Source organism: Pyricularia oryzae, chromosome 1 (genome assembly GCF_000002495.2).
Source record: "Pyricularia oryzae 70-15 chromosome 1, whole genome shotgun sequence".
Classification (NCBI taxonomy): domain Eukaryota; kingdom Fungi; phylum Ascomycota; class Sordariomycetes; order Magnaporthales; family Pyriculariaceae; genus Pyricularia; species Pyricularia oryzae.
Genome location: NC_017844.1, coordinates 6,976,834 through 7,001,535, shown reverse-complemented (window position 1 = coordinate 7,001,535; position 24,702 = coordinate 6,976,834). Strand labels below are relative to the sequence as shown.

The window sequence follows — 24,702 nt, the reverse complement described above, 5'->3', positions numbered from 1 at the left end:
AGAACCCGTCGCAACTTGTATGTATTAGGGACTTGTCGCCGACGTCTCCGGAGCTTCCGGGGCTTCCGGCACGGAACTTGTGATGGATTGATCAGCAACTAGCAAGGCGGTTGCTCCTACCCAATGAAAGCATCAATCTCGACTCGAGAAATGGCTGTGGATTTTTGAGCGGGTTCGAGGGAAATTGTGATGGGAATCCCGGGTAACGAAGCGCTGTGCGGCGGCACCATTTTGTGCAAACAAGCGAGAACCCGACAGGCCGAATCCCCTGTTATTGTTGTTTTTGTTTCTTTTCTTCTCATATCCGTCTTGTTATTGCGAATTGATTTAGTTCTCCATTGAAAAATTTCCTTTTCAACTTCGACCCGCCCTGCCAAGACACAGTCAGGCTTATGAATAGAATAAAAAAAAAAGACTCAGAAAAAAAAAAAATAATAATAATACGCAGGCAAAAAGTAAGAAGACGGGCCCGTGCAGGAACCCCTGTTGTCCCGATTACCTTCAAGAGCCGAAAGTGAAGGAACAACAATGGTTGCAATGTTAATTTTATCGTTACTACGGTATTATCTTGAGCTGTTTGTTTAGACTGTGTACACTTGCATGTACCGTCTTGTCAATTCTGATCTTAAAAGTGCCGAGGCATATTCACTACATCCAAAGGTTAAAATAATAGCAGGCACACAAGCTGAAGGTAGCCGCCATAAGCCTGACAGCTCATTTTAAACTGCCCGAGCGGATTCAGGGTGGAAAGGGAAAAAGGCTTCATAAAACAACCTGCCCATCAAACCTCTCCACTTAAGCTTACCACCTGAGATTGCAAAGACTAGCACAAACACGTCCTAGTTGAACGCCTTTTCATTTTGGAGTCCCGCCAGAATGGCAACCCGAAACCCCAGGATGAGGCAGCCGATTGGGCACACTAATAATTTCAAGCCGCGGTATTATTTCTTATTGACTTTTCTCTGCCTGTCTTTTCTGGGTTCTAGGTCTGATGTTTCTCGAAAGCCTTGTCATGTACTTGGTACTCATCGCATGCCAGATCCGGGCATGCCTGATCCCCGAAATTGGCTGCGTCATACTCGTAGCCGGTACACTGCACTGGCAGCGAGATCCACTACAAGGTACTGACTGTACATATTCACCTTTGGGAAATTCCACTTTCCATTCCCGCCCGAGGAAAAAAACTTTGATCTCTGATGCGATTTACCGATGAGTGTGCGTGTGTGTACCCACACAATCTTTTTGTCCCACCGTTTTTGTCTGGGCCCCCTTTGCGGGACGGACGGATGGTTGATGGACAGGGGTACATTTTTTTCTCCCTCAAAGTACATTTTGTACTACCGTTATTAGTGGTTAGTTTTTGGAAAGGATTGTTCGCGCCCCGACGCGGAAATGCCTAAGACGTGAAGTTATCATCATCACTCAACACAATTCAATTAAACCCACTTGAACCCCTTGCCAACAAACCCGTGCAGACCAGCCGGCTCTACAAACAGGTACCCTCCGAAATTTGCGCAAGGCTGATGGATGTCCATTTGTCGTTATGGATACGCGAAGAGTGTCACTATGCATATATTGAGTAGAAGACAAGAATCCGAAAAATAAAGCAAAGATACAAAATTCAAAAAGACAGACCGTCACTTTGCTGCATGCAAATATCACCAATAACGTCGTACTGCTTTTCTCAACGGCACAGCATGCATGCAAGCTACATTTTGCGCAGTCATCGCACGACAACGTCGCCAAGAAAGTGGGCTGTCCGCCTTTTGCAGACCGCCCCCCAGCGGACCGGCATCCTTTAATCCCTTTCCACGGCTTCCGACAAAATCATCTTGCGGCTTTGTGGCTGGCCATGTTCCTTTTCTTTTTGCGTGTATGTTTCTTTGTGACTATCGGGTTCCAGACGACGGTTCCTTACTCCGTACTACGTTATCACACTGGCTAGTCGCTTGCTCGTTGCGGGGGTGGCTGGAGGGTTCCATCCACTACCTTGATTTGAACCATCAGGTGATGGGCATCTTGGGGGGTATCAGTTGAGCAGCCATGACTTGACGAGAGAGGAAAAAAAAGAGACTATCGCTACCCTAGACTGCCTACTATGTACTTAATCTGTTGTCAATGGCCTACGGCATACACCAACCACGACCCAAACATGCGCCTCCGTCGGATCCGAACCGAATCATGGACGGGAGATGAGCGAATCCCGAGGCTTGATCTTATCAACCTTGCCCATCTTAGCCCCCATTCTAGACCTGCTGGCTTGTGAGCCACATCATATTTTACCCGCAGAATGAATAATCATCCCGCGGTAGAGGGCTTTTTTTCACATGGTGAACTCTAAGTCCACAGAGGGAAACGGCATATACTTGGAAGTACTTTGTCGTCATTATCTTCAAACCTCCCGATGCACGAGACAAGTGGGGTTCGCTAATTGATACACGACTGGGAAACGAAAAGAGCAACGAGAAAAACCAAATTTGGTTGCATCATCTTGCTTCGGGACCCTTGTACAGGTAATTACTTGGCAACCCAGAATGCGGCAGATCGTCCATCTTGCACCAATACTGGAAAATCATAAGGCAGGCGAGGAAAATCCACATCGTCACTGGTTCAAAGACCATGGGATTCGAAAAAAAAAAACTTTGAATGCCATGAAGGTAATGGACCCACTCCTGCTGATCTCTTTTGCATACTTGGTAAAGTGTAATATGTTAGTTTATGGCCGTACAAGGTATGTGTTCGTTTGGAACCCGTTCTGTAGACTACGGTAGAACGACCCGACTATCTCCGGCAATTGTTGCTGCGATGAGCATGTCATTGACCGCCGCACATCCGCGTGGCTCCGGTACTACTGCGACCTTAAAAGAAGGACGTATGCCGGCGGTGAGAGCACTAACCGGTAAGGGTACCATACCATCCCCATACTATTCCCACAAGCCCACAAGGCCAGGAAGAGTGCGTGCATGAGCGTCATTGACTGGTTGGTTCCAATGCGTGATATATCACCCAGCCACCTCTCGCCGCCATTTTCATGTTGGCCAAAGCTCACCATAAAGTCTTGCTTCATAGGCAGTTGGATGGGTTTCGCTGGCATACGGGACCGTCGATTTTTTTCTAGGCTCCGTAGCTGCACAGCGACCCTGTGATGGATTTCGAGCTTGCCCTAGCCTGATCCGCTATCGAATCCGGACGGGACAGCCTCGGTGATTTCACTTTTTGGGGTATCATTGGTATCATTGGTATCATAAGCGCCCACATACAAAGAGGTGTCACGCTCGCTTGCTGGGGCACAACGTAGAACAATCGAAGTGCGTCGGTGCCAGCTCAGAGATTGATTCAGTAAGATGTGCCTCTTCGATAGATCAATTGACATTCTCAAAGATCTTCTCGATAGGTTTCGCAGCCTGGACAACAAGTAGCAAGCCCGAAAGTCAGTATAGGCCTTGAGCCTCAAGTTGCACGTGAATAAACCGTTGGTCAGACTCACATCAATGAACTTTTCCAGTTCCTGGTCCAAGTTTGCTAGCTTCTCCTTGCTCTTCTTGTTCTCCGCAATCAGTGTGGCCTTGCGCTTGAGCATGTCCTGCCTCTGATTCTCCATCTCCTGTCGCTCTGAACGTTCATGCTCTATCCTCGCGACCATGAGTTCGTTCTCGTCGCGGTCTGCCAGTTCTGGCTTTAATGCTAAGAACTCCTCAACGGGTATGAGGGGGAGCTCGCGGTACTTGTGACTGAGTTGTTCATGATGGGTAGTTAGCCATCCGAGCCGCGTACATATCCCGTATCTTTCCAAAAACCATTAGGAATTCCCTAGAGCTTACTCGTAACCCTCGCAAGCCGCAATCTCCCCCTCAAGATGCCTCTGCTCGTAGTACAGGTTCTGCAGCTGCAGGTGCAGCGTATCAACCTCCTGCCGCTTCTCGGCCGTCATCGCCTTGGTGTCCCGGGCCGCAATGAATGCGGCGCGGTGTAAACCACGCAGATGCGACAGGTTCGTCATGAGTTGCTTTTGCAGCTTGGCCAGCGCGACGTGCGCGGCGCCATCGTCGCCGGCCCCGTTCTGCTGCTGCTGCTGCTGCTGCTGGGCGATGAGATCGACGAGGGCAAGGGCCTGATCGCGCGCGTCCTGCGAGATCTGCAAGACGGAGCGCAGGTTCTGATCCGTCACTATGTCGTCCATCGCCGCGACGTCGGCGTCCTATGTAGGAAAAGGTTTGGAAAGATGAGGTGAAGCAACGCAGGACGTGTGGTTTGCTACTGGTGCGGCTCGGCGGGGATGGATCAGATTTCTGCAGTTTCAGGTGTCTGCTGCTTGAGGAAGATCTGTGCTGTGCTTCCCCAGAAATACCAAACGAGATCCTCTGCAGCTCCTTTCAGCCTTGCGTGTGCTACCCGACCGCGTTGAGCGCGTCTCTCCCGCTGGAGACAAGACGAGTGTCTGCCGATAAGCAAGGCGATAAGCGCACGGGCCCTGGAAGTACCGCCGGCCTGTACCACGTAAGCCAGGTTAGCTTGTTTGTCAGTGTCGCCACATCCGCTCCACCCGAAAAAGCCCCTGGGGAATTACGAAGTACGAGTAGATTGGGCTTGACAGATCGCCTTAGCATAATAAATTTGTTGCAAACCTTTTTATTCGGTTGCCTGCCCAACGAGTATCAGCAAGCAATATGCATGCTCGAGATCTCCGACTGAAGACATGAGTCAAGTCCGATAATGCATACTATGTTATGCTGTAAATGATGGGCCAGACGATGCAACCTTGCTTAGTAGGGTTCTATATCATATTCCCTCGCTTGTCTCGATCTTCTTTCTGGTCATTTGGCTATTCTAGACAATCTCCTTGAAGCGCCTTCGCTGGCTGTGTCGGAAGAAAAGTAAAGGCAGCTTCCATCACCGCGCTAACATAGTCCATACAGGCTTTTTTCTTAGTTGCTAATTTCGCAAGGTACTAGCTCAATTGTGCTCCGAGACTATTAATATGGCAGCTATCGTCTAGACGAGCTCGCATATAAAACATGCTCAGCACAGTCACAGGCCAGTACTTCGCATTGACTTTCGCTCTGTCTGTCGCTCTATTTAGGTACAAACATTGACCAATGTCTAACGCGCTTTGCTTCACGGGGCATGTTTGACCTTTTTACTTGCTGCGCCGTTCCGATTTGATTGCTGCGTGAAAACTCCTAGTTTCCGTGTGGGTGGACGATAACTCGGCTTGCTCGGGATGATCTGTCTGTCTACTTGGGCTTGACGTTCTTCGGATAATAGTACAAGTACGTGCTCAAGTCTCCAAGACTGCCAATTGTTGCGGCGTACATATTTCCGCCGCCTCTCCGACGACTTGTCATTCCATCATAAATCGTTTTCAGGGCCCTGTCTTGGTCTGAGGGGTTCGTCCGGCATAAACCCCACATCAACTTTCCGACCAATTATCGCCTTCGCCGCTTCAACCCTTTGTTGAGTTACTGGCGCTTCTGGCTGCAAGCCAAGCGAGTTCCCACCGCTCTGCACCCCAACCTTATCCACCTGCGTGGGCCTGACTGCCCGATTCGCATTGGAATCCCGAGATTTTGATCAGTTACATCCTCGGGTGAAAGGGCCACAAGCGATTTTTCGACGCCTCATCCATCCAATTCCCCCTTTCGTGCCCAGCCCATGGGTTGTTTGGCTATTTTTTTTCTTTTTATCCTTGCTTGTGTTCAATTCACTCCTTCAATTTCTTGTGCATATTATCCCGTCTGTTGGTGCCGCTCATCGTCCTAAATTTTCGACAACGGACAGCGCGGGGCTTTTTCGTCTACAGCGCAAATAAATATTTAGAGATACACGGCATCCACCCGAACCGTCTTTCTGCAGCTACGCTAGCTAGCCTGCCTTCCAACCGCCCGCCATGGCCTTATCCCCAAGCGAACTATGCACCTCTCAACTCAACCGCGCTTCGCCTTCCCCGATCTCCGCCAATGAAGACGACTACTCCTCAGCGCAAGCATCTGGCAGGGAGGGCAGCGATGATGTTCGCCCTCGGAGACGCCGGCGGCATTCGTCGTACTTTCCGCAGAGGCGCAAATCCATCGTCAACCACATTATGGATGGCGAGGAGCACATTCTCCTCAAGGTGCGCAGATTTTTTTTTACCTGAAAAGAAAATTTTTACGGCCCCCAACTAGACAAGATACTAATTGTGCGCTCCTATGTTCAGGTCGATTTATTCCTGACGGAACTCGAAAGGCGCTTGGATTTCCTCGAAAGCTACGGCGAGATCAGCCTGGACGCGAGCATCGCAAGGGCTTACAACACACTGCAGGCTGTGCGGACAGGCTGCTCTCATGTCTCGGAGGAAGTCATCGGCGCCGGTCGTCGGAGGGTACATATCATGGTTGAGACGTTGGAGGCCAGATATCAGGATGCTCTTGCGGCGGCCGACTCGCTGCATGAAAAAGCATGTGTCGGCATAGATCTGCTGGACACGATGCTTTCGGACTTTGAGGACCATGCCTCCAAGTTCCGGGAGCGCAGTCTAGCCAACGCTGCTGATGCCGCTGGTGCGTTCATGGGCGAGGGCCGGAGAGTTGTGGACGAGGGTATCGGTCGTGCCAGGGAGGTTGTCGACGAGGGTTTTGCGGCGGCCAAGTGGGCCGCAGAGTCGTTGGAGGATCATATCCAACGGGCGGTTGCCAGGGCCGGCAAACATGGTCTTATCCGGTACGAGGATCTTCCCATGCCGTGGCGGACCAACCCGCACATCCTCAAGGGGTACCGCTTCAGCGAGACAAAGCTGGCTTGTATCAAGTCGGGCATGTTTGGCATCTCCAACGAACTCGTCAATATCTGGTCGCATGCCCTGGGCCTTGTCCTCGTCCTGGCTGTGGCCTTTTATTTCTACCCGACATCACCCAACTTTTCACTCAGCACCAAGACGGACGTGTTCATCGCGGCTGTCTTCTTCTTTGCGGCATGCCAGTGTCTCGTCTGCAGCACGATCTGGCACACAATGAACTCGATCGCGGACGCGCACCTCATCAGCTCGTTGGCCTGTGTTGACTACACTGGTATATCGATGCTGATCGCTGCGAGCATCATGACAACCGAGTACACGGCTTTCTACTGCGACCCAGTGAGCCGTTGGATCTACATGAGCTTGACGGCCATCCTTGGCATTGGCGGCGTCATCCTGCCGTGGCACCCGCGCTTCAACGGTGCAGACATGGCCTGGGCTCGAGTGGCTTTCTACGTCTCCCTCGGCGCCACTGGCTTCTTGCCCATACTGCAGCTGAGCCTCACCCGTGGTGCTGATTACGTCTACGAGTTCTACACACCAATCGCCGAAAGCATCGCAGTTTACGTCTTTGGTGCACTCATCTACGCCAGCAAGATCCCCGAGAGGTGGTACCCGGGCTGCTTCGACTACTTTGGAGGCAGCCACAACCTCTGGCACTTGGCAGTGCTGGGCGGTATCGTATTCCACTACATTGCTATGCAGGAGTTCTTCTCCACAGCCTTCAAGCATGCGGAGGCTGGTTGCGGAGCATACTAACTTTCCTTTGTTATGATTTACATGGCTTGGTAATTTCGTTCTCTTTTTTTTTGCATCGGGTGGTGGCCTTATCACACCAGGGAGTTTGGGTGGCCTATACTTTGCCATTATTTCCTTTGTTCCGTGCGGCATGAGCACATCGCAGTTACTGCGTAGACCTAGACCACGCTCAAGAGGCATCTGCTGGTTGTATTAAAGGTTACGTCTTTGACTTGTTTAGATGTTTTTTTTTCTTTTTTACTCATTGGCTGTTTGATAAAACTGTTACGATGAGGACGACAGACTGGGCTTTACTTTGCTTTGTCTTGGTGGTGTGGAAGGGACGTTAATATGAGCACATGTCCATCTTGGGTACAGCGTTGTTTGTGCTTTTCTGTATGTCTTGCTTATTTTCCATATCACTCTGTGACGTTTGGCCTTGGTACGGGCTCGAGATGCTAGAATTGCATTCTTGTAACAAACTAGACCTAATATTAGATTATCGGCAAGAAATTATGTCAGCGGCCACGCAACCGTTGGGTTTAGACCCTGACAAACTATTATAGTTGTGGCTTGTACTGATTGATGCTGGACGTTTGTGGTACGTTTTGAGGTACGTTGATGACTGTCAGACTCATAGCATAGGGCATATTAATCATCCAAAAACCACGTCATGTCGACCTAGCCGACAAACAACTGAGCAATCTTGGAGGAGTGATTTGGTGGGTATGCGGATTCACTCTATAAAAGGGTGATCATTTCCCTCACGCTCTGGTCTCTTGCCTCTCTTTCATCCATCACCATCAAGCAAGATGGCTTCAGCTTCTGAGTGGTTTATATAAAATGATCGATATATATATATTACCAAGTTCCCCTGGAACTCTCCCCTTGCAGGAGTTGAGAGGTCATGCCCCCGACACGCAGACCCTGGGTTGCCTGGCAATGCCCACAGATATAGCCTCGACCGCGCTGGGCCCATTCCACAAACAATTTTAGGGGTTGCGCTTCAAATGAGCATCAAGCCCCGGAGACAAGTTGCCAACAGAACCTCACCAATCAAGTTTTTCAAAGCAGACAGCGCTGAATTGATTGGGGATTGGGGCCAGTCTGTGTTAGATCACAGCCTTTTTTTATTTTGGGACGCAACCGGGCTGGAGGATCTCCATATCAATGTGAGGAAATGTCGAGTGAGCCATAAATATAAATGCACAGGTTTGTACAATGGCTTACCCGCCAGCCAGACTCGACTCTCTTGTGTTTGACGGCACATAAATAGCTAATTTGTTTTCTCTGCTTTTCAGGGCTGTTGGCGAAAGAGTCGAGAATGGACGAGAGTCGTCGAAGCAAAAGCTCGAACAGAAGCATGGCAATCAAAGGAGTCCTTGGATCTATGGACGACGTTCCAAGTCCGTCGCCACGCCGATTGCGACGCCGGAGTTTCTCACTGAGATGCAATCGACGACCGGGGCGTCAGTACCTGTGAGTGCAATTTTGGGTGGAATTGTGAAAGGAGATTCCCGTCGAGGGGTCACAGCACCCCTTGCAGCGGTTTAATTGCCAAATCCGGATCGATACGGAGCTCCTCACTTCTCGACCGAGGAGGGGGCAGCTGTTGAAGTCCTCCCCCAGATGGGTGGGAAACCCCTCCAAAGCCCAAGTCCCTCTGACCCATTGTTTGGTATCATTGGCCTACTTGTTCCTCGTCCAGTGCCACTGGACGATAATCTACCACGCCTTGATGATGGGCTACACAAGCCACAGCAAGCACGGCACTTGGCCCTGAAACGGGCTCATCGACAACATTGAATGTGTCACGCACGAGTAGTATCTAGCTATGGGAGGGGATCAAACTCCTGAAGTCTGTTCACCAACACCAGTCCCCCGTGGTACTATCAATCCGACTAGTGGCGAGCAGCCTCAAAAGAAGGATGCATGTGTTTTTGCGCCTCACTCTGCGGAAGAAACAGTCATCGGAGATCTCGCTCTTTTTTTCCACATTTATATATAGCACGTCATGCACAACAACATCTGACATCAAGATGTGCGCGAGAGGCGTCCCTGGTGGTGATAAAAGTACACCATTCACACTCCATTAACCCCGGCGGACTCAACCACGGGGTCACCATCGCGAATACCAGCTCCTCGCTGTTGATTTGACCGAGAGGGCCGCACCCTCATTCTCATGGGAGATGAAGGCGGCTTGTTTTCAGGCGAGCTACAGGACTCGTATACATACATTTTCTTTTGCGTATGAGAGCACGAAAAGGGGCTGGACATCGTGAACCCCAGCATGCACTCACCGATCGAACGAGTCGAGGCCAATCAGCTGGGGGGCAAGCTTGAATTCGGAAATTATTCGTACCTCTACACTGGTTTTCTAACCCATGTCGCGGTTGTGAGTTGATGGAGCTGGCACGAAGATAAGAGTCCAGCTCGGTCTGTCCATGTGGGTTTTGACAAGAGTGCCCTCTCATCCGCCTCATAGCCATGGGCGACGTAGATGGTCAAGGTTACCGGTACCTCACACTCTCCTCATCCTCCCGCGGAGGAACCATGGCGAGGATGACCGCCTTGCAAAGCAGTCCGAGGAGATGTGATGACGAATACCGAGTCCACGAACGATCTTTTATATATACTTCTCACAAGAACGAAGCACGGGGCTCTTTTGCTCATTTTGGAGACAACTTCCATGAGACCCCAGAGGTACAAGCTCCGAGTCCTCGTTTTTGCCGAGGAGGCTCTGACTCTCGTTCAACTTGCGGCCGCTTCCTTTCAGTAGAAGCATCGTTGGCACATGCGGCCCCATCTCGTGCTAAGCCACCACCTCGCAGTTCAGCCATGAATGTGTGGCAGAGCTGAATGTCGAGCAACTCGCCTCCTCCGCCATCGCGGGCGCCGCAAATCACCTCGTCGCGGCCCAGACCACAGGCTCCCTCGCGCAAAGTGTCATAGACACTCGATCAGGCGGGGGATGTGACCTGGGCACCTCTTGTCAGGGCATTGAGTCTCGCACCAGACTCTTTGTGTGAGATTGATTACTAGTATTCAGAGGAGACCAGTACGAGAGAGAGCCAATGCCTCAATTCGCCCACCGGCCAGGATTATGTTCTCTTCCGCTGTCACTGGGGTAAAGCCTTAGACTTTGCGAGGAATTGCTCTCAAGTCACTCGACCGCCCATCATCACCATAAACATATCTGCGTGAGTACGGGCATGTATGTGCACATATGCTCGTCCGACGCGATAGGCTGCACCGCTGCACGCACATTTCAGGCGCGTTTGGCCGCGACCTTGAAAGTTGGCTGGAAGACGAGATCATGGATTCCTCACTCTAGAGCTCAGACAATCTGAAATGAGCCCTGGGCCTTGAACTCGAGAGAGCTGCTTCTCAACGGGAAAGAGAGTACGAGGACCTCGCAGATACTGCAGAATATGAGAGCGTGGCTGGGCCTCATATACTTTGTGCGACTGAACCAGGTCCGAGGCCGCAACTCTGCTTGGGCCCCTACGCCTGGGTGCTCTTTGGCAGCGGATATATTTGGATGTATCGAGGAGACCTGCGATCGACCGGGTATCTGAGTGCATACTCAGTTATATAAACATACTTGTTCTTTACCTGCTCAGCTCTCTGCTCGACTGCCGAGGCGCAACAGGCGACTGCAGTGCGGGAAGGTTGTCCCCATCACCACTACCACCACACCACCCGCTCAACTGCTTGCCTTTGCCTTTTTCGTGGCTGCCAATCTGTACTCCGTGCCTAGTCCGCACCCAGGGTCAGAGGGATTATATATATATATATATATATATATTCATAGCGAGCCTGCATGTTATGACTTCGAGGGAGAGCTTGCCAAAAACGGCAAAACCAAGTGTTGGAACTGCCGAAATGGCCATCGCAAATGCGAACCATTGTAAGCGGAGCAAACCACCTTTTTTCGCCGCGATCCTATACTAACCATAGTCTCAGGGCTCACCCCTGATCGCTTCGGATATCGGTGATAATACCAAAGCTTCGCTGAAGGAGTTCGAGTCGATGGGCTGGAAATGCAGTCTCAGGGCTCACCCTCGTTATACGAAGCACAATATTGAGAACATGCTGCCTCACCGTCACACCCGCCTGTATATAGAATGGGCTATACAATAAGAAAAGGTCAAAACATAGAGCGATACACCATTCTCCTAGAGACTGTGATCGTCCCATCCTCCCTTTGTACAGCGGCTGCGGTACCCACGAGACTGGCGAGATACTGGACCGAGCAACAACAAGGATCACTTACCTTCCGTGACTTGTTCCGGGCCCATCCTCTGCCACTGGAAGGGAGTCAGCAAAGCTATTCGAACCTGTTTAAGGGCTTATTTGACCCGAGAGATCATTGACTTTGTTCGTTTTGATGGCCATACCGCTCGGTCAGATGATGCTGGGCAAGCCCTGCGCCTGTGCAGAGCGAAAGCCTACCCTGACCTAGTTGCTCCCGCTAGTAGGAGTACCTCCTTTTTCGGACGAAGAATGTTGAAACAACCAAAAGTCACTTTTTATATAAATCAGACAAAAACAAAGTCGACCTCCTACTGAAGAGAAAACCTCGATAGACTGGTTGTTTTCTGTTGCGACCCGCTGGATTCCGGGTTTTCGAGCTGGATACCCAACACGCGTCCACAACAGGCGCCGGCACAACCCCGTCCCCCCCAGAGTCACCCGGAGAACATGGCGCCGCCTCCCTTTTACTCTGAACGCAAACTGATCAAACCCCAGCGGATCTCGCATACAGGTCTTCCTCTCATGGTTGCGGTCCAGATAGAGCAAAAGAGAAGAGGAGAATAAACACAAAAGAATTACAAAAGTCGGGAGTTTCGAGGTTTTACAGCCACAGACTTCCGTGAATACAACGATCACGCCAAGCGGGCCTTTTTTTGCCGTGTTTGGGGTTTTCTTCGCTATAGGACCCCTTTGTTTTTCGTCTGAGAAATTTCCGAGACCGACTTCGGTCAAAAAAAAAAAAGAAAAAAAAATCGAGTGTAACAGTCGAGTCCATCGCGGGGTTTTCTCAAGAGCGGGCTCCTGGGATGGCTTCTCATCAACCTGTTCAGCCATTCATGGGAAAGGGGGCGGGGTTTCCTAGAAGCCCGGTTTCAAAGACGAAGAAAGTTCAGACCAGACTTGACCGTCTGGATCTCCAACACGAGCTCTGTAAAGCTCATGGCATCGACCCGTTGAGCGACGGCTGCTCCGCTGGCAATGGAAAGGAATCATAACATGGCTCGATAGTTGGGAGGAAGCGAAAAGAATATGCATACCACGGTAGTTTCGTGGCGTACCTTAACTTTAGCTAATACGAACAACACTAAAAATAGCCGTGATGGAAGGATAAAAAGTGATCAACAAGGCAAAGTATTAGCATTTAATAAAAGTTTAAAAACAGCAACAAATTCATAGAGATTGAACCCCATCGCCACACTCCAGTCCGTCAACAGTAAAGTCCGCATTCAGATCTAAAAAACTGCTCGAGTGACATGAGATATATACATGTATAGGTATATACATTCTATATGGCGCAGAACAATCCAGTTAGCTAATCCAACCCAACCCAGGTCTTCAGCGACTCAATCGCAGCCTCGTACTCGACCGCCGCGTTCTCCTTGGGCGCCCACAGCGGCGGCTTGTCCCACGCGTGCTTCTCGCCCTTGACGACACGAGTCTCGACAATCCTACCGTGACTCTTAAGTCTCTCTGTGAACGTCAGGCCCTCGGCGAGAAGCATGTCATACTCGCACAGGCAAAAGTGCACGGGTGGGAGCTGCTGAAGCATACGATCTGACATGAGACCTGGGGAAAGACGCGGGTCGTCCCGCTTGCTACTCTGCAGGGGTGGGTAGATGTAGGACGCATCAAACAAATCCGTCAGTCCTTTCGGGAGTGTTAGGTCTGGACGTTCGCAGCGCTGCCGTTTGGTGTCCCGGGCGATGGTCCAGTCTAGCAAAGGATAAAAGAGAGCTAGGCCGGCCATCTCCAGAGGCGGCGAAGGTAAAACCGATTCGTAACCCCACCGGGCGGGGTCTTGGAGTGCGACCCAGCTGGCGAGCGCGAGGTTGCCGCCGGCTGAGAAGCCCGAGAGAATGACGCGCGATGTATCGATAGCATACTGAGACGCCATATCCTGAGAGCAGATCTGGACTATGGCCGAGGCGCAGTCTTCTACGGCGTTGGGAAAAGGATACCCTGGAGCCAGGCGGTAGCTCACAGAGAACACGACGGCATTCAAGGATTTGGCAACGGCTGAGCACCACCGCGAGTCGTCTGTGCCTTCGCCGACCACGAACCCGCCGCCGTGGAAGTTGATAACGACGGGGCGCTTGGGGATTGAATCCAAGGATAGTCCCGAGGCAGTATTACTCCTCGATAGTCGGGACCGGATACTGGCAATCGACCTTGAGCTTCTGGAGCTCAGGTTGCTGGCCACTTTGTAAATCCTAGGCCTCTTGGGAGTGCCCAATTTGGAGCTGCTGCTCCTCCCACTACTTGAGAGGGCGCTGCTGCACCCCGATTTAATGCTGGCATTATCGTCGATTTCGTCCGTTGGGGTCTTGACGACGACATTTGGAGCTGCTAGCGCGAGCAAATCTGAAGCTGAAGACTGTGAGGTGGATGGAAAGTCTGGCTTATCGGTGTTTGGCTGTGAAGGAGGCTCCCAGACGTCGACGCGAATAGCCCGCTTCGCCTTCCAGTCGCCCAAGAGAGCATCGAGCCATATCACTTTGACGGGCGCCAGCTCGGGCGGAGCCCAAGCATTTGAAATACCAAACCCCAAACTAGCACCCGATCGTATTGCATATGCCCTTGTGGCCAGGGCCCATCGAGGACTTTGGTCCAAGGGGTTCACATAGTCATCCGCTGTGTCACCATCTTCTGGTGGGCTGGTAGCGGTGCCGGGTGAGGGCGAACCCATTTAAGTGTTGCTAAAAAAAAAAAGAAAGCAAAAAGCAAAAAAAGGGAACCCCGGAACACTAGGAAATGAGGTTATCACTTCACTAAAAAAAATTATACGTCCAGTCTAATTCTAGTAGTCAATAGGTGGGCTGAACGTAGGTCGGGTATACGAGAGACAAAGTCGTTGTTCGGTCGCTAAGATCGGATAAGCGGCAAGGTTGTGTTCTAGCCGTGTCCGACATGATTGAATGAGTCCTGTAACTGAGGCAATCATTGACCTTGTAACCCTGGGCCACGGTCATACTCAGACCTGTGCCTGTGAGAAAAACGTTGTTCAGCTGACACATGCAGCGTAGGTATTGATTGGATTGGACCAGGTACCGCTTCAAGCAGTGAAGTGACGCCGCTTGGCTTGGTTGCAACGTTGGAAGGGTGTAAGATGGTGTTAGACGTCATGGAGATCAGCTCGAATTGCTTGTTTTGCTGTAATGGCAAGAATGGCTCCATCTTGCTGGATCCAGAAGCATCTGGTCTGGTGGGCTAGAGGCAATTGGCAGGTGCTGCCAAGTGATGAACCAAGACTGGCTGCGGACACTGTCTGACCACACAGTACGCACGCCAAACCAAGGCCAAGGAAGGACCCACCCGCCATTATTACGTGTTACAGCCCAAAAGGAAACTGACGCGTAACTGTCCTAATGTTTCTTCCAATCACTACTACTAACATCGATTCAAACCTGTCTATCCCGACACTTATACCACCCTAAATGATGCAACCATCTCGCCTAGGACGACTACCGTCAGAGCCGCTTTCCGTGAACGATCCATAGGCAACTCTCTATACCTAGCATAGCACAAGGGCGATGCTTTTTAAGATTGGCTTGGTAAGGTAGCAACAGTACCTGATCTTGCTGATGTACCCCTAGCTTAGCTTGGCCATCTTACAAGTACCTACCGGTACAGCAGCACAGCATTGTATGTCTGTGTTTGTTGGAACAGGTACCTAACACCCAATCACCTTGCCTCCCCCTGGGCCCCAAGCCCCCATTGATCTCGATGTATGCCCAAAACGAGAACCACATGCTTCATTTGCGTCATTCCTTCCTCATCCTAGGATCCCTGGACCACATCGTGCAACTGGGCAAGCTGGGGTAGCTCAACCCAGGCCAAGCTCATGCATCGGACGGAGGTGCTTCTTCTCTCTTTGGTACTGTACCACTACTTGTTGACGGACGGCACAATCGGGTTCCGTGGCTTCATCCAGTGATGTTAGCCAGAATCTTCTCCAATTTCGACCCAGCACGTGCATTGGATCTGCACGAATACGCCAAGTCCCCTCTTCCTCGGACCGCGTATGCCGGAGCTGTCAGTTCCGCATGAGGAGAACTACCGTACCAACCCTATCTACTACTGGTATGACGGAAACACCGGATCCCTCGCTGGCTTTGCTTTCTTTGGCCTTAACTCATCCAATTTATTGTATTATACTTGTACCTCTTTGCCACGTAGACCTGACTACCTTAGCTCTGCATATTTGAACGGACATGGCCCACCATCTCTTGGCAGGCCGCATGCAGACCTTCACTATCCTCTCAAGTCTCCACTAATACATCCCAGAATGACATGACATTATGTATACTGCACGTAAATCACACTCACCTCTACTTTGCACAAGCATAGCAGCAGACCCAAAAGCAGCAGAAAACAAGCCCATCAACAGTATCAGTGGCCTCTTCTCTCAACTTCTCGTCTCTTCCAAGGCTGGGTCATTCAAGGTGGTCCACAACCATAGCTTGACCGAGCTCATCACTGGGCCGATTCGGAAGGCTACCTCTCGAACCTCCACCCCGGTTCAATCCCCAGTCGCATGCCACACAACGAATTCCCAGACCTCGCCCAGGTCCAAGTCACGAGGCCACCGCTCCAGCGATGATGATTCCTACCGCAGTGACAGCTTGGAGAGGAAGGCACGGAAGGAGGCCGACAAGCTCGAGCGCCGCTTGCAGGAGCAGGAACTTATCGATGCAAGGCGCCGGAGCGAGGACTTGAAGGCTCGCGAGCATCTGGATGAAGCCACCCGGGCTCGCTTCGGAGACGATGTTGTCTTCAGGGAACTGACACCAATCGCCCAACTCGTGACGCTGCCTGTTGGATCCGAGATAACGTTCCGAGCTCGGATACATCACCAGCGCGACATCTCCAAAGCCCTTGACTTCCTCCTGCTCCGGGACCAGACTCACTCTATACAGGGAGTCCTTCAAGGCCCGCCCGAGATGGTCAAGTGGGCGCAGCGGCTGCATCCCGAGAGCATCGTACAGATCACCGGACATCTGCAGTGTCCCAGGGAGCCTGTCAGGTCAGCGACCCACCAGGGCCTCGAGGTACTCATCGACACCATCCACCTGGTTGCACCGGCCAAGAACCTCTCGTTCAACAACTACCAACCACCCGAGTCGCTGCACCCCCGACTGACGAACCGGGTTGTTGACCTGCGGCACCCGGCCAACCAAGCCCTGTTTCGGGTGCGCGCAGCTGTTACGCGCACTTTTCGCTGGACGCTTGACCAGCAAGATTTTGTCGAGATACAGACCCCCAAGATCATGGCTGGAGCTACCGAGAGTGGCGCCGAGGTGTTCAAGGTTAATTATTTTGGCCGCAGTGCCTACCTTGCACAGAGTCCGCAGCTCTCCAAGCAGATGGCCATCTCGGCCGACTTCAAGCGTGTGTACGAGGTATGAGAACCCCTATACACCCCCGCAAAACCTACCAAGAAGTACCGCTGACAAACCGAATAGGTCGGGCCTGTCTTCCGCGCCGAGAATTCCAACACTCACCGGCACCTGACGGAATACACCGGACTTGACATTGAGATGTGCATAGACCAAAGCCATCATGAGATCATTCGCATGGTTGACCGTGTATTAAAAAATATCTTCGCCGCCGTCCACCAGATGGAAGAGCTCAAGATCATCCGAGAGCGTTGGCCAAGTGAAGACCTTGTGTGGTTGGAGGAGACACCCATCCTCACATTTCCCGAGGCGCTGCAGATGCTGAGGGAGGATGGCAACGAAGATATTGAGGAGGATGATCTTTCAACAAGAGACGAATACAGGTTGGGCGAACTTGTCAAGGAAAAGTACAAAACCGACTATTTCATCTTGGACAAGTTTCCCACCATCGCCCGGCCCTTTTACACCCACAAGGACGACAGCGATCCGAAATGGACCAACTCGTTTGATATCTTTGTTCGTGGTCAAGAAATCTGCACGGGTGGACAGCGAATCCACAAGTACGACGAACTGCGCCAGAGTATGACAGACTCTGGGATATCTGGAGACGGCATGGAGGAATATCTTGCCGCCTTCGAGTCCGGAGCTCCCCCACACGGAGGCGCTGGCCTCGGTCTCGAGCGCATCATAACGTTTATGCTGCAGCTGGGCGACGTGCGAAACGCAGCGCCTTTTCACCGCGACCCCAAAAGTTTGCCCAGCCGCCCTCCGGGACTTCCTCATCCAGAGGCTAGCACCAGGAGGCGCAAGTCAGCAACCGCGCCTGCATCACAAAACAACAAAGAAAGTTTGCACGGCACGGAAAGCTCAGATATGACTCCAAAATCTAGCGCCGAAACCGAGTACCCGCCTTTGGAAAAGCTCATCGCCAACTACGGCGATGCTACCAATACTTCTTGGCTCGACGATAGGTTCCAGATCTGGAGGCACTCCCCGACCGGCGCAGCAGTTGGCTACGTCCGACAGGCCAAAGACTTGGTCATCATGACGGGCGACCCGTTGTGCGATCCGACGCAGTATGCAGAGATCATCGGTGCTTATCTAGACTTCGTCAGGAACACACTGAAATGCAAGCCGGTTTGGCTACTCGTATCTGAAGAAGTCCAACGCATCTTGGCCAATGAGCCGCACAACTGGCGCACTTTGACCTGCAACGAAGAGCAACGAATCCCCGCAGATGACCAGGCCCGCCGAGGACTTAGCCGCCCTGGTGCGCAGAGGAGCGCACGCAGAGTGCAAAGAGAGGGCATCCGGCTGCACGAGGTGCGACCTGAAAAGGACGAAAACTTCAAGCAGCGCGCGAACAAGGCCATCGATGAGTGGTATCGGGCGCGGGAAGGCAAGAAGCAAGTCCACCTGACTGAAGTTCGACCCTGGATAGATGCAGAACATCGGCGATATTTCGCGGCGGAGCGTGATGGCCGGGTGCTGAGCCTCGTTGTGCTGCATCGCCTAGCACCCCGTTATGGGTGGCAGGTCAAGTGGGCGCTCGACATGCCATCCGCACCCAATGGTACGATCGAGGCGCTTGTAGACCTTGCGCTCATGTCAATTTCGGGTAGCCCTGCCACCTTCGGAGCGGACGTCTCGGGCAAGCTGGTCCCCGTCGCACATATCGGCGGGGCCAAGACAAAGATTTTGACCAAGGCGTACGAAACGTTTGTGAAGGGAACTGGCATATCGCGAAAGAAAGATTTCAGGGGAAAATTCGGAATTGTTGGAGAGGCGGTCTTCATCTGTTATCCCAGGGGCGCAATGGGGATGGGTGAGATTCGAGAGATTTACAGGTTCTTTGAAGATTAAAGTGCATTGTGGGGACTAATGGGCTGGAAGCTCGTGATTATGGTGATACAGGGCCCTGGGTTAATGAATTGACACGACTGAAGTAATAAAATACCCAAATTATTTCTTATATGTGTAGACTTAATGCGAATATGAACATGCGGCTTTTAGTCTTCTCTCAAGGATTGAAAAGAACCGTGAAGTTGCTTTTAGTCGCAGGAGAGTAGACTGGTTGCAAAAGAGTCCTCTGTGAACAATTTAACTCTTGCATATTACTGAAAATACAGTAGCATACACCTCAATTAGGAAGTCCAAAACCATATCAGCAATCCCCTCACCTCAGAAATACGCAAAATGTGCATCATCTATTTGTCTGGTCAATATAAAGTTGATGACGACTTGATGCAATCTGTCGATCGACAACCTCACCTCACCCCTCTCATATTACCGGACAAGGAAGTAGATTTCATGTCACGTGCTCAAAGTACCCCACCACCGCTTAGTCAATAGCCCTCCTCCCGATTGGGGCTAGCGGGTTTTGGGGGGTTTCGAATGCCCACAACCTGCAACATTGAGAGAGTGTGTCTTCGCTCAATCGACGAAAGGTGACTTTTTTACACCTCAATCACCCATCCCGACGACAACCCCGGCAGCGGCCATCCACCCAGCAAAGTATTCAAGATGTGAGTGAATATCCTCGCGATTGATTGCTTCCCATACGACCACGAAAGAGGAGACGGGAGATGGAAGAGGGCTATTTGGGACCGTTGAACGGTCGACGAGCGACCGGAGAGACGAGCAAAGAAACCGCCACAGAGTCTATGCCGATTTTTACACACGCCCCCGCTCCTCCGACCAGCGGTTTCTGCACCACCACAACCGACGCCATCATCAGCAAAATCATCACAGGACAAAGTTTTGGATCTAGGGACTAACGGCTGCTTGTTTTTCTTGCCATGTAGGGTCAACCTGACGACTCAGAAGCGCCTTGCCGCGTCCGTTTTGGACTGTGGCAAGAACAAGATCTGGCTGGACCCCAACGAGGTGTCCGAGATCTCCAACGCCAACTCCCGCCAGACCATCCGCAAGCTTGTCCAGGATGGCCTGATCATCAAGAAGCCAGTCACCATGCACTCAAGAGCACGCGCTCGGGAGCTTAACCTCGCCCGACGGATCGGCCGGCACCGTGGTTTCGGAAAGCGCAAGGGTACCGCAGATGCCCGTATGCCGACGTACGTTTTTACCCCGGAGAGACGAGATGGGATGATGGAATTTTACTTTTGGACCATGCTTCCAAGAGCCATCAGACGTGGCCATGGTTGCTTTGAGTGAGCCGGATTAGAATATTTGGCTGACATTGCTATCCGATACACAGTCAGGTCGTCTGGATGCGCCGCCAGCGGGTTCTCCGTCGGTTGCTCGTCAAGTACCGCGCCAGCGGCAAGATCGACAAGCACCTTTACCACGAGCTTTACCACTCCGCCAAGGGTAACACCTTCAAGCACAAGCGTGCGCTTGTTGAGCACGTACGTGACACCCCGTTCCAACCTGATAAAATCCCAACCAAATCAGGAACTCCGGTGCCAATGCACCCGGACCAAGGCTCAATACTAACATGACTATATCTACAGATCCACCGTGCCAAGGCTGAGAAGCAGCGCGAGAGGCTGCTCAAGGACGAGATGGACGCCAAGCGTGCAAAGACCAAGGCTGCCCGCGAGAGGAAGTTGGAGAGGCAGGCGGCCAAGAGGAACGCCCTTGCCGGCGAGGCCGAGGAGTGAAGGGGACGGAACCGAGGCATGCAACACACAAAAACTCTCGAGGGGAAAACCTTAGAATCACAAAGGCAGTCTTCTCTTCACTGAATGATGACGGACTGGCGGCCTGCATTCGGAGTAATCGGTTTTGGGTCCTTTTTCTTAGTATCGCCAATGAGCTCTTCGCCTGGGTCTGTTTTCTCTTTTTTACTACATTTTCGAGCAGTTTAACGCAACATGGAACGGTTTGTGATGGACGGGGAAAGGGGTCTGATATCTCTTTTTTATTCTCCCTCATCATACCAGGGACGGCATTGAAAAAAAGGAAGGGGGAACAAAATGCAATGATGTCCAAGCTGTACATGAGGTTTTTTATATGCTCAAATGTGGTCTGGTTACGTCGGTTTCACCTGGCCGTGGCGTGTATGAGGAAACGATCTGGGTACAGCGTGGCTTGACTGAATGTTATAGCACCTTGACAGCTTCGTGTGAATGTGAATTGCGTTGGAACCAGATGTTTGAATTAGTTTGTGAGCATCAGGGGGCTGTGGGGTTCTTTATATTTGCCTACGGGTGAAACTTTTCACCAGAGTTATCTCCTGCCACAGCAAGTCCCCAGGTCACAGTCACTGCTATTACTTGAATGCTTTCTGGCAGATATGAACACTATATGCCAGGGTACGACTCTCGTTGTCTCCACGTAGATATGAGAATTCAAGAGTTCCCCGAGATCGGCCATTCATCTCTTAAACGATCTCCAGCAGGGTAGCAGTCAATCTCCTCGCTTGAGGCATGACTTGCGTATGGGCGACTAGCTCGAGATACAGGAAGCTCGAGATACACAAGATAGGCAGTAATGATAGTTACGTGCCGTCTGGTCGCTTAGGACACGTAAAAAAATGACTAGATTCACTAGGTAAACAAACGAAGAGGCCAAAGAACTCGCGCATGGGCCAGAAAACACAAAAACAAAAACATGCCCGAGAACCATCACAAGGCTTAAAGAACCAACTATTTTGGGTCAGATTGCTATCAAATTGCCCCTCTGATCTTGTGGTGTGGGTGGCCAGGACATGTCGTCAAGCTCCCAGTGCATTTCTGCAGGGTGGAAGAGCTGTTGCGAAGTCTGAGCTGTCTCATCATCCCCAATTTAGTTGATGAGGAGAGGAAAGAGGGAAGAAAAAGGAGACCGAAAATTGTGCATCGCGAATTGGAGTTTTTGGGTAGTGCGCAAGCGGAGCAAAAAAGCACGGACCATTTACTGGCTTTTGTTATATGTGGGCTTTTAACCTCTACGGGTATCCGCAGTACAAATTGATTTGACAAGAAACAATCAGAGAAGCAGAAAATAATGTGGAGACAAACTGGAGAGAGCTGTTATCGCGCGGGCCGCGGGGAGGGGGAGGCTAAACCCCGACCTGGCGCCGAGTGCCGTCACTAACGCAGGGTAGTGGTGGAACGAAATAGATGCATCATTGTTCCATACTGTAAACTGAGAACCGCGGCGTTTCAGGCGGTCAAAAACAAAACAGTTATCATTTCGGAAAAGCCTGCACTTTTTTGTTTTGTTTATTTTCTTTTCAATTCCTCCAGGACGACTGGATCAGAAGGACAATTTACAGAGATTGCTAGAGTGGTGATTGCAATCATGTCATTACCGGCAATGAGGCAGGCGGCTTCGAGGGCGCTGAGGATGCGTGGGCCCGTGGGCCGGCACGTCAGGATGGTGTCGACGGCTTCGCATGAGAGCCAGCAGAGGGTTCGTTTGCACTCAAAGATGCTCTGTGTATATCCGCATGTTGCTGACAATGGAAACAGCTGCTCTCCTCGCACCTGCAAACCGCAGACCCGGCCATGTACGATATTGTCGAGAAGGAGAAGCAGAGGCAGAAGCACTACATCAACCTCATTCCGTCGGAAAACTTCACATCCCAGGCCGTGCTGGATGCTTTAGGAAGCCCGATGCAGAGTACGTGGGAGACGAAATACCTGCAGTGAGAGACCAATTGTTATCCTTGCTGACTTGGGGCTCGCTGTTGTTGCTTAGACAAGTATTCCGAGGGTTACCCCGGGGCGAGGTATTACGGCGGTAACGAGTTCATCGATCAATCCGAGAGGCTATGCCAGCAAAGAGCATTGGAGACTTTTGGTTTGGATGACAAGCAGTGGGGAGTGAACGTGCAAGGTAACAACTCACACCGCATTCAGTGTCCCCTCTACTGGCTCTTTCTGACGACATCTCTACAACTGCAGCTCTCTCTGGCGCCCCCGCCAACTTGTACGTATACTCGGCCCTCATGGGCGTCCACGACCGCATGATGGGTCTAGACCTGCCTCACGGCGGCCATCTTTCCCACGGATACCAGACGCCGACCAAGAAGATCTCGTTCATCTCAAAGTACTTTGAGACGGTCCCCTACCGGCTGGACGAGTCGACCGGCTACATAGACTACGACAAGCTGGAGGAGCTGGCACACATCTACCGTCCCAAGATCATCGTTGCGGGCACCTCGGCCTACAGTCGGTTTATCGACTACAAGCGCATGCGTGAGATCTGCGACAAGGTCAACGCATACATGCTGGCCGACATGGCACACATCTCGGGTATGGTCGCGGCCAAGGTCATCCCGGGACCTTTTGGCTACGCCGACATTGTGACCACGACCACCCACAAGTCTCTGAGGGGCCCTCGCGGTGCCATGATCTTCTTCAGGAAGGGCGTGCGTTCGACGAACCCCAAGACCAAGGCTGAGGTCATGTACGACCTTGAGAACCCCATCAACCAGTCCGTCTTCCCCGGTCACCAGGGCGGACCTCACAACCACACCATTGCGGCCCTGGCCGTGGCGCTCAAGCAGGCGCAGATGCCCGAGTTCCGCGCGTACCAGGAGCAGGTCCTCGTCAACGCCAAGGCTTTTGCCCGCCGTCTGGGTGAGGCCAAGGGCAACGGCGGCGGTCTGGGCTACAAGATCGTCTCGGGCGGCACGGACAACCACCTGGTCCTGGCGGACCTCAAGCCGCAGGGCATCGACGGCGCCCGCGTCGAGCGCGTGCTGGAGCTGGTCGGCATCGCCGCCAACAAGAACACGGTTCCGGGCGACAAGTCGGCCCTGACCCCGGGAGGTCTGCGCATGGGAACGCCCGCCATGACGACGCGCGGCTTCGGCGAAGACGACTTTGTGCGCGTCGCCGACATTGTGGACCGGGCGGTGACCATCGCCGTGAGGGTTGACAAGGCGGCCAGGAAGGCGGCCGAGGCCAAGGGCGAGAAGAGCCCCGGCAAGCTCAAGAACTTCTTGGAGTACCTGGGCAACGGCGAGACGGAGAGCGAGATTGTGCAGCTCAGGAGCGAGGTTTCCGACTGGGTTGGGACATACCCTCTGCCGTGGGATGTGAAGCCTTGAGACCTTGAGGGGGGACTTGAGTGGACGGGGTTTTTCTCTTTTGGGTTTTTGTCTCTTTTTTTGCGGGCACTGGGGGTTATTCTTCTGCGTTTGTTGCGAATCACATCTCAAACTATCTATATGACATATATTGGGTCTGTCGTTTTCTCGAGATTTTCAGTCTTCAATACATTCAACTGGCAGTCCGGGGATGAGGAGCTGCCATGCTAGTGATATTTCTCTCTCTTCCTCTTCCGGACCGGTCTGGTGCAAACCTTGGAAAGTTCTAGTTTTCCCTGACCTAACGCATTCTTGTTCCGCGTGGTGTCATATATGCGTTGCGTGGTTCACGATCGCGGCTCATGTTTTCGAACCAGGCTGATACTGGTGCGAGAACGCTTACTAAAGTATACTGGTTCCCTCACTACGCTGCTGGCATGAGAATTGGATTTCAGGGTGAGGAGAGAAGGAAGCATTATATTGACTGGCCGAGATGGACATGTGAGGGAGAAAGATGTAGCTTGGAAAGCGACTTATATGGTCTCCAGGGCCTGGAC

The 24,702-nt window shown here is 51.9% G+C and overlaps 8 protein-coding genes across 8 annotated transcripts; 6 read left to right on the top strand and 2 right to left on the bottom strand.

Annotated features, from left to right (window-relative positions):
- Nucleotides 1-2,479: 2,479 nt before the first annotated feature.
- MGG_04678 (uncharacterized protein) lies at nt 2,480-4,413 on the bottom strand. Its single transcript, XM_003710810.1, has 3 exons — nt 3,822-4,413; nt 3,488-3,731; nt 2,480-3,404 (listed from the first exon to the last, which is right to left on the bottom strand). The coding sequence occupies exons 1-3, from the start codon at nt 4,178-4,180 to the stop codon at nt 3,363-3,365; spliced, it is 645 nt and encodes a 214-aa protein (XP_003710858.1). The 5' UTR covers nt 4,181-4,413; the 3' UTR covers nt 2,480-3,362.
- Nucleotides 4,414-5,578: 1,165 nt separating this feature from the next.
- On the top strand, nt 5,579-8,082 carry MGG_04679 (ssgprc1). The gene is made up of 2 exons (XM_003710809.1): nt 5,579-6,112; nt 6,197-8,082. Exons 1-2 carry the CDS (start codon nt 5,888-5,890, stop codon nt 7,529-7,531), a joined length of 1,560 nt encoding a protein of 519 aa, XP_003710857.1. The 5' UTR covers nt 5,579-5,887; the 3' UTR covers nt 7,532-8,082.
- Nucleotides 8,083-8,714: 632 nt separating this feature from the next.
- Nucleotides 8,715-9,902, top strand: MGG_16507 (uncharacterized protein; the record flags this gene model as incomplete). Its single annotated transcript, XM_003710808.1, has 3 exons — nt 8,715-8,722; nt 8,812-8,989; nt 9,219-9,902. 3 exons carry the CDS (start codon nt 8,715-8,717, stop codon nt 9,291-9,293), a joined length of 261 nt encoding a protein of 86 aa, XP_003710856.1. The 3' UTR covers nt 9,294-9,902.
- Nucleotides 9,903-11,408: 1,506 nt separating this feature from the next.
- MGG_16506 (uncharacterized protein) lies at nt 11,409-11,653 on the top strand (the record flags this gene model as incomplete). The annotated part of the gene is made up of 2 exons (XM_003710807.1): nt 11,409-11,420; nt 11,477-11,653. The coding sequence occupies 2 exons, from the start codon at nt 11,409-11,411 to the stop codon at nt 11,651-11,653; spliced, it is 189 nt and encodes a 62-aa protein (XP_003710855.1).
- Nucleotides 11,654-12,820: 1,167 nt separating this feature from the next.
- Nucleotides 12,821-14,942, bottom strand: MGG_04680 (uncharacterized protein). The gene has a single exon (XM_003710806.1). It carries the CDS (start codon nt 14,451-14,453, stop codon nt 13,080-13,082), a length of 1,374 nt encoding a protein of 457 aa, XP_003710854.1. The 5' UTR covers nt 14,454-14,942; the 3' UTR covers nt 12,821-13,079.
- A 216-nt stretch (nt 14,943-15,158) lies between these two features.
- MGG_13783 (aspartyl-tRNA synthetase) lies at nt 15,159-19,169 on the top strand. The gene is made up of 2 exons (XM_003710805.1): nt 15,159-17,166; nt 17,230-19,169. Exons 1-2 carry the CDS (start codon nt 16,066-16,068, stop codon nt 19,024-19,026), a joined length of 2,898 nt encoding a protein of 965 aa, XP_003710853.1. The 5' UTR covers nt 15,159-16,065; the 3' UTR covers nt 19,027-19,169.
- Nucleotides 19,170-19,442: 273 nt separating this feature from the next.
- Nucleotides 19,443-21,274, top strand: MGG_13782 (60S ribosomal protein L19). Its single transcript, XM_003710804.1, has 4 exons — nt 19,443-19,688; nt 19,968-20,237; nt 20,381-20,531; nt 20,637-21,274. Coding segments are annotated over exons 1-4 (573 nt in total). The 5' UTR covers nt 19,443-19,686; the 3' UTR covers nt 20,787-21,274.
- An 892-nt stretch (nt 21,275-22,166) lies between these two features.
- Nucleotides 22,167-24,381, top strand: MGG_13781 (serine hydroxymethyltransferase). Its single transcript, XM_003710803.1, has 4 exons — nt 22,167-22,521; nt 22,581-22,731; nt 22,810-22,947; nt 23,016-24,381. The coding sequence occupies exons 1-4, from the start codon at nt 22,411-22,413 to the stop codon at nt 24,164-24,166; spliced, it is 1,551 nt and encodes a 516-aa protein (XP_003710851.1). The 5' UTR covers nt 22,167-22,410; the 3' UTR covers nt 24,167-24,381.
- Nucleotides 24,382-24,702: the final 321 nt, after the last annotated feature.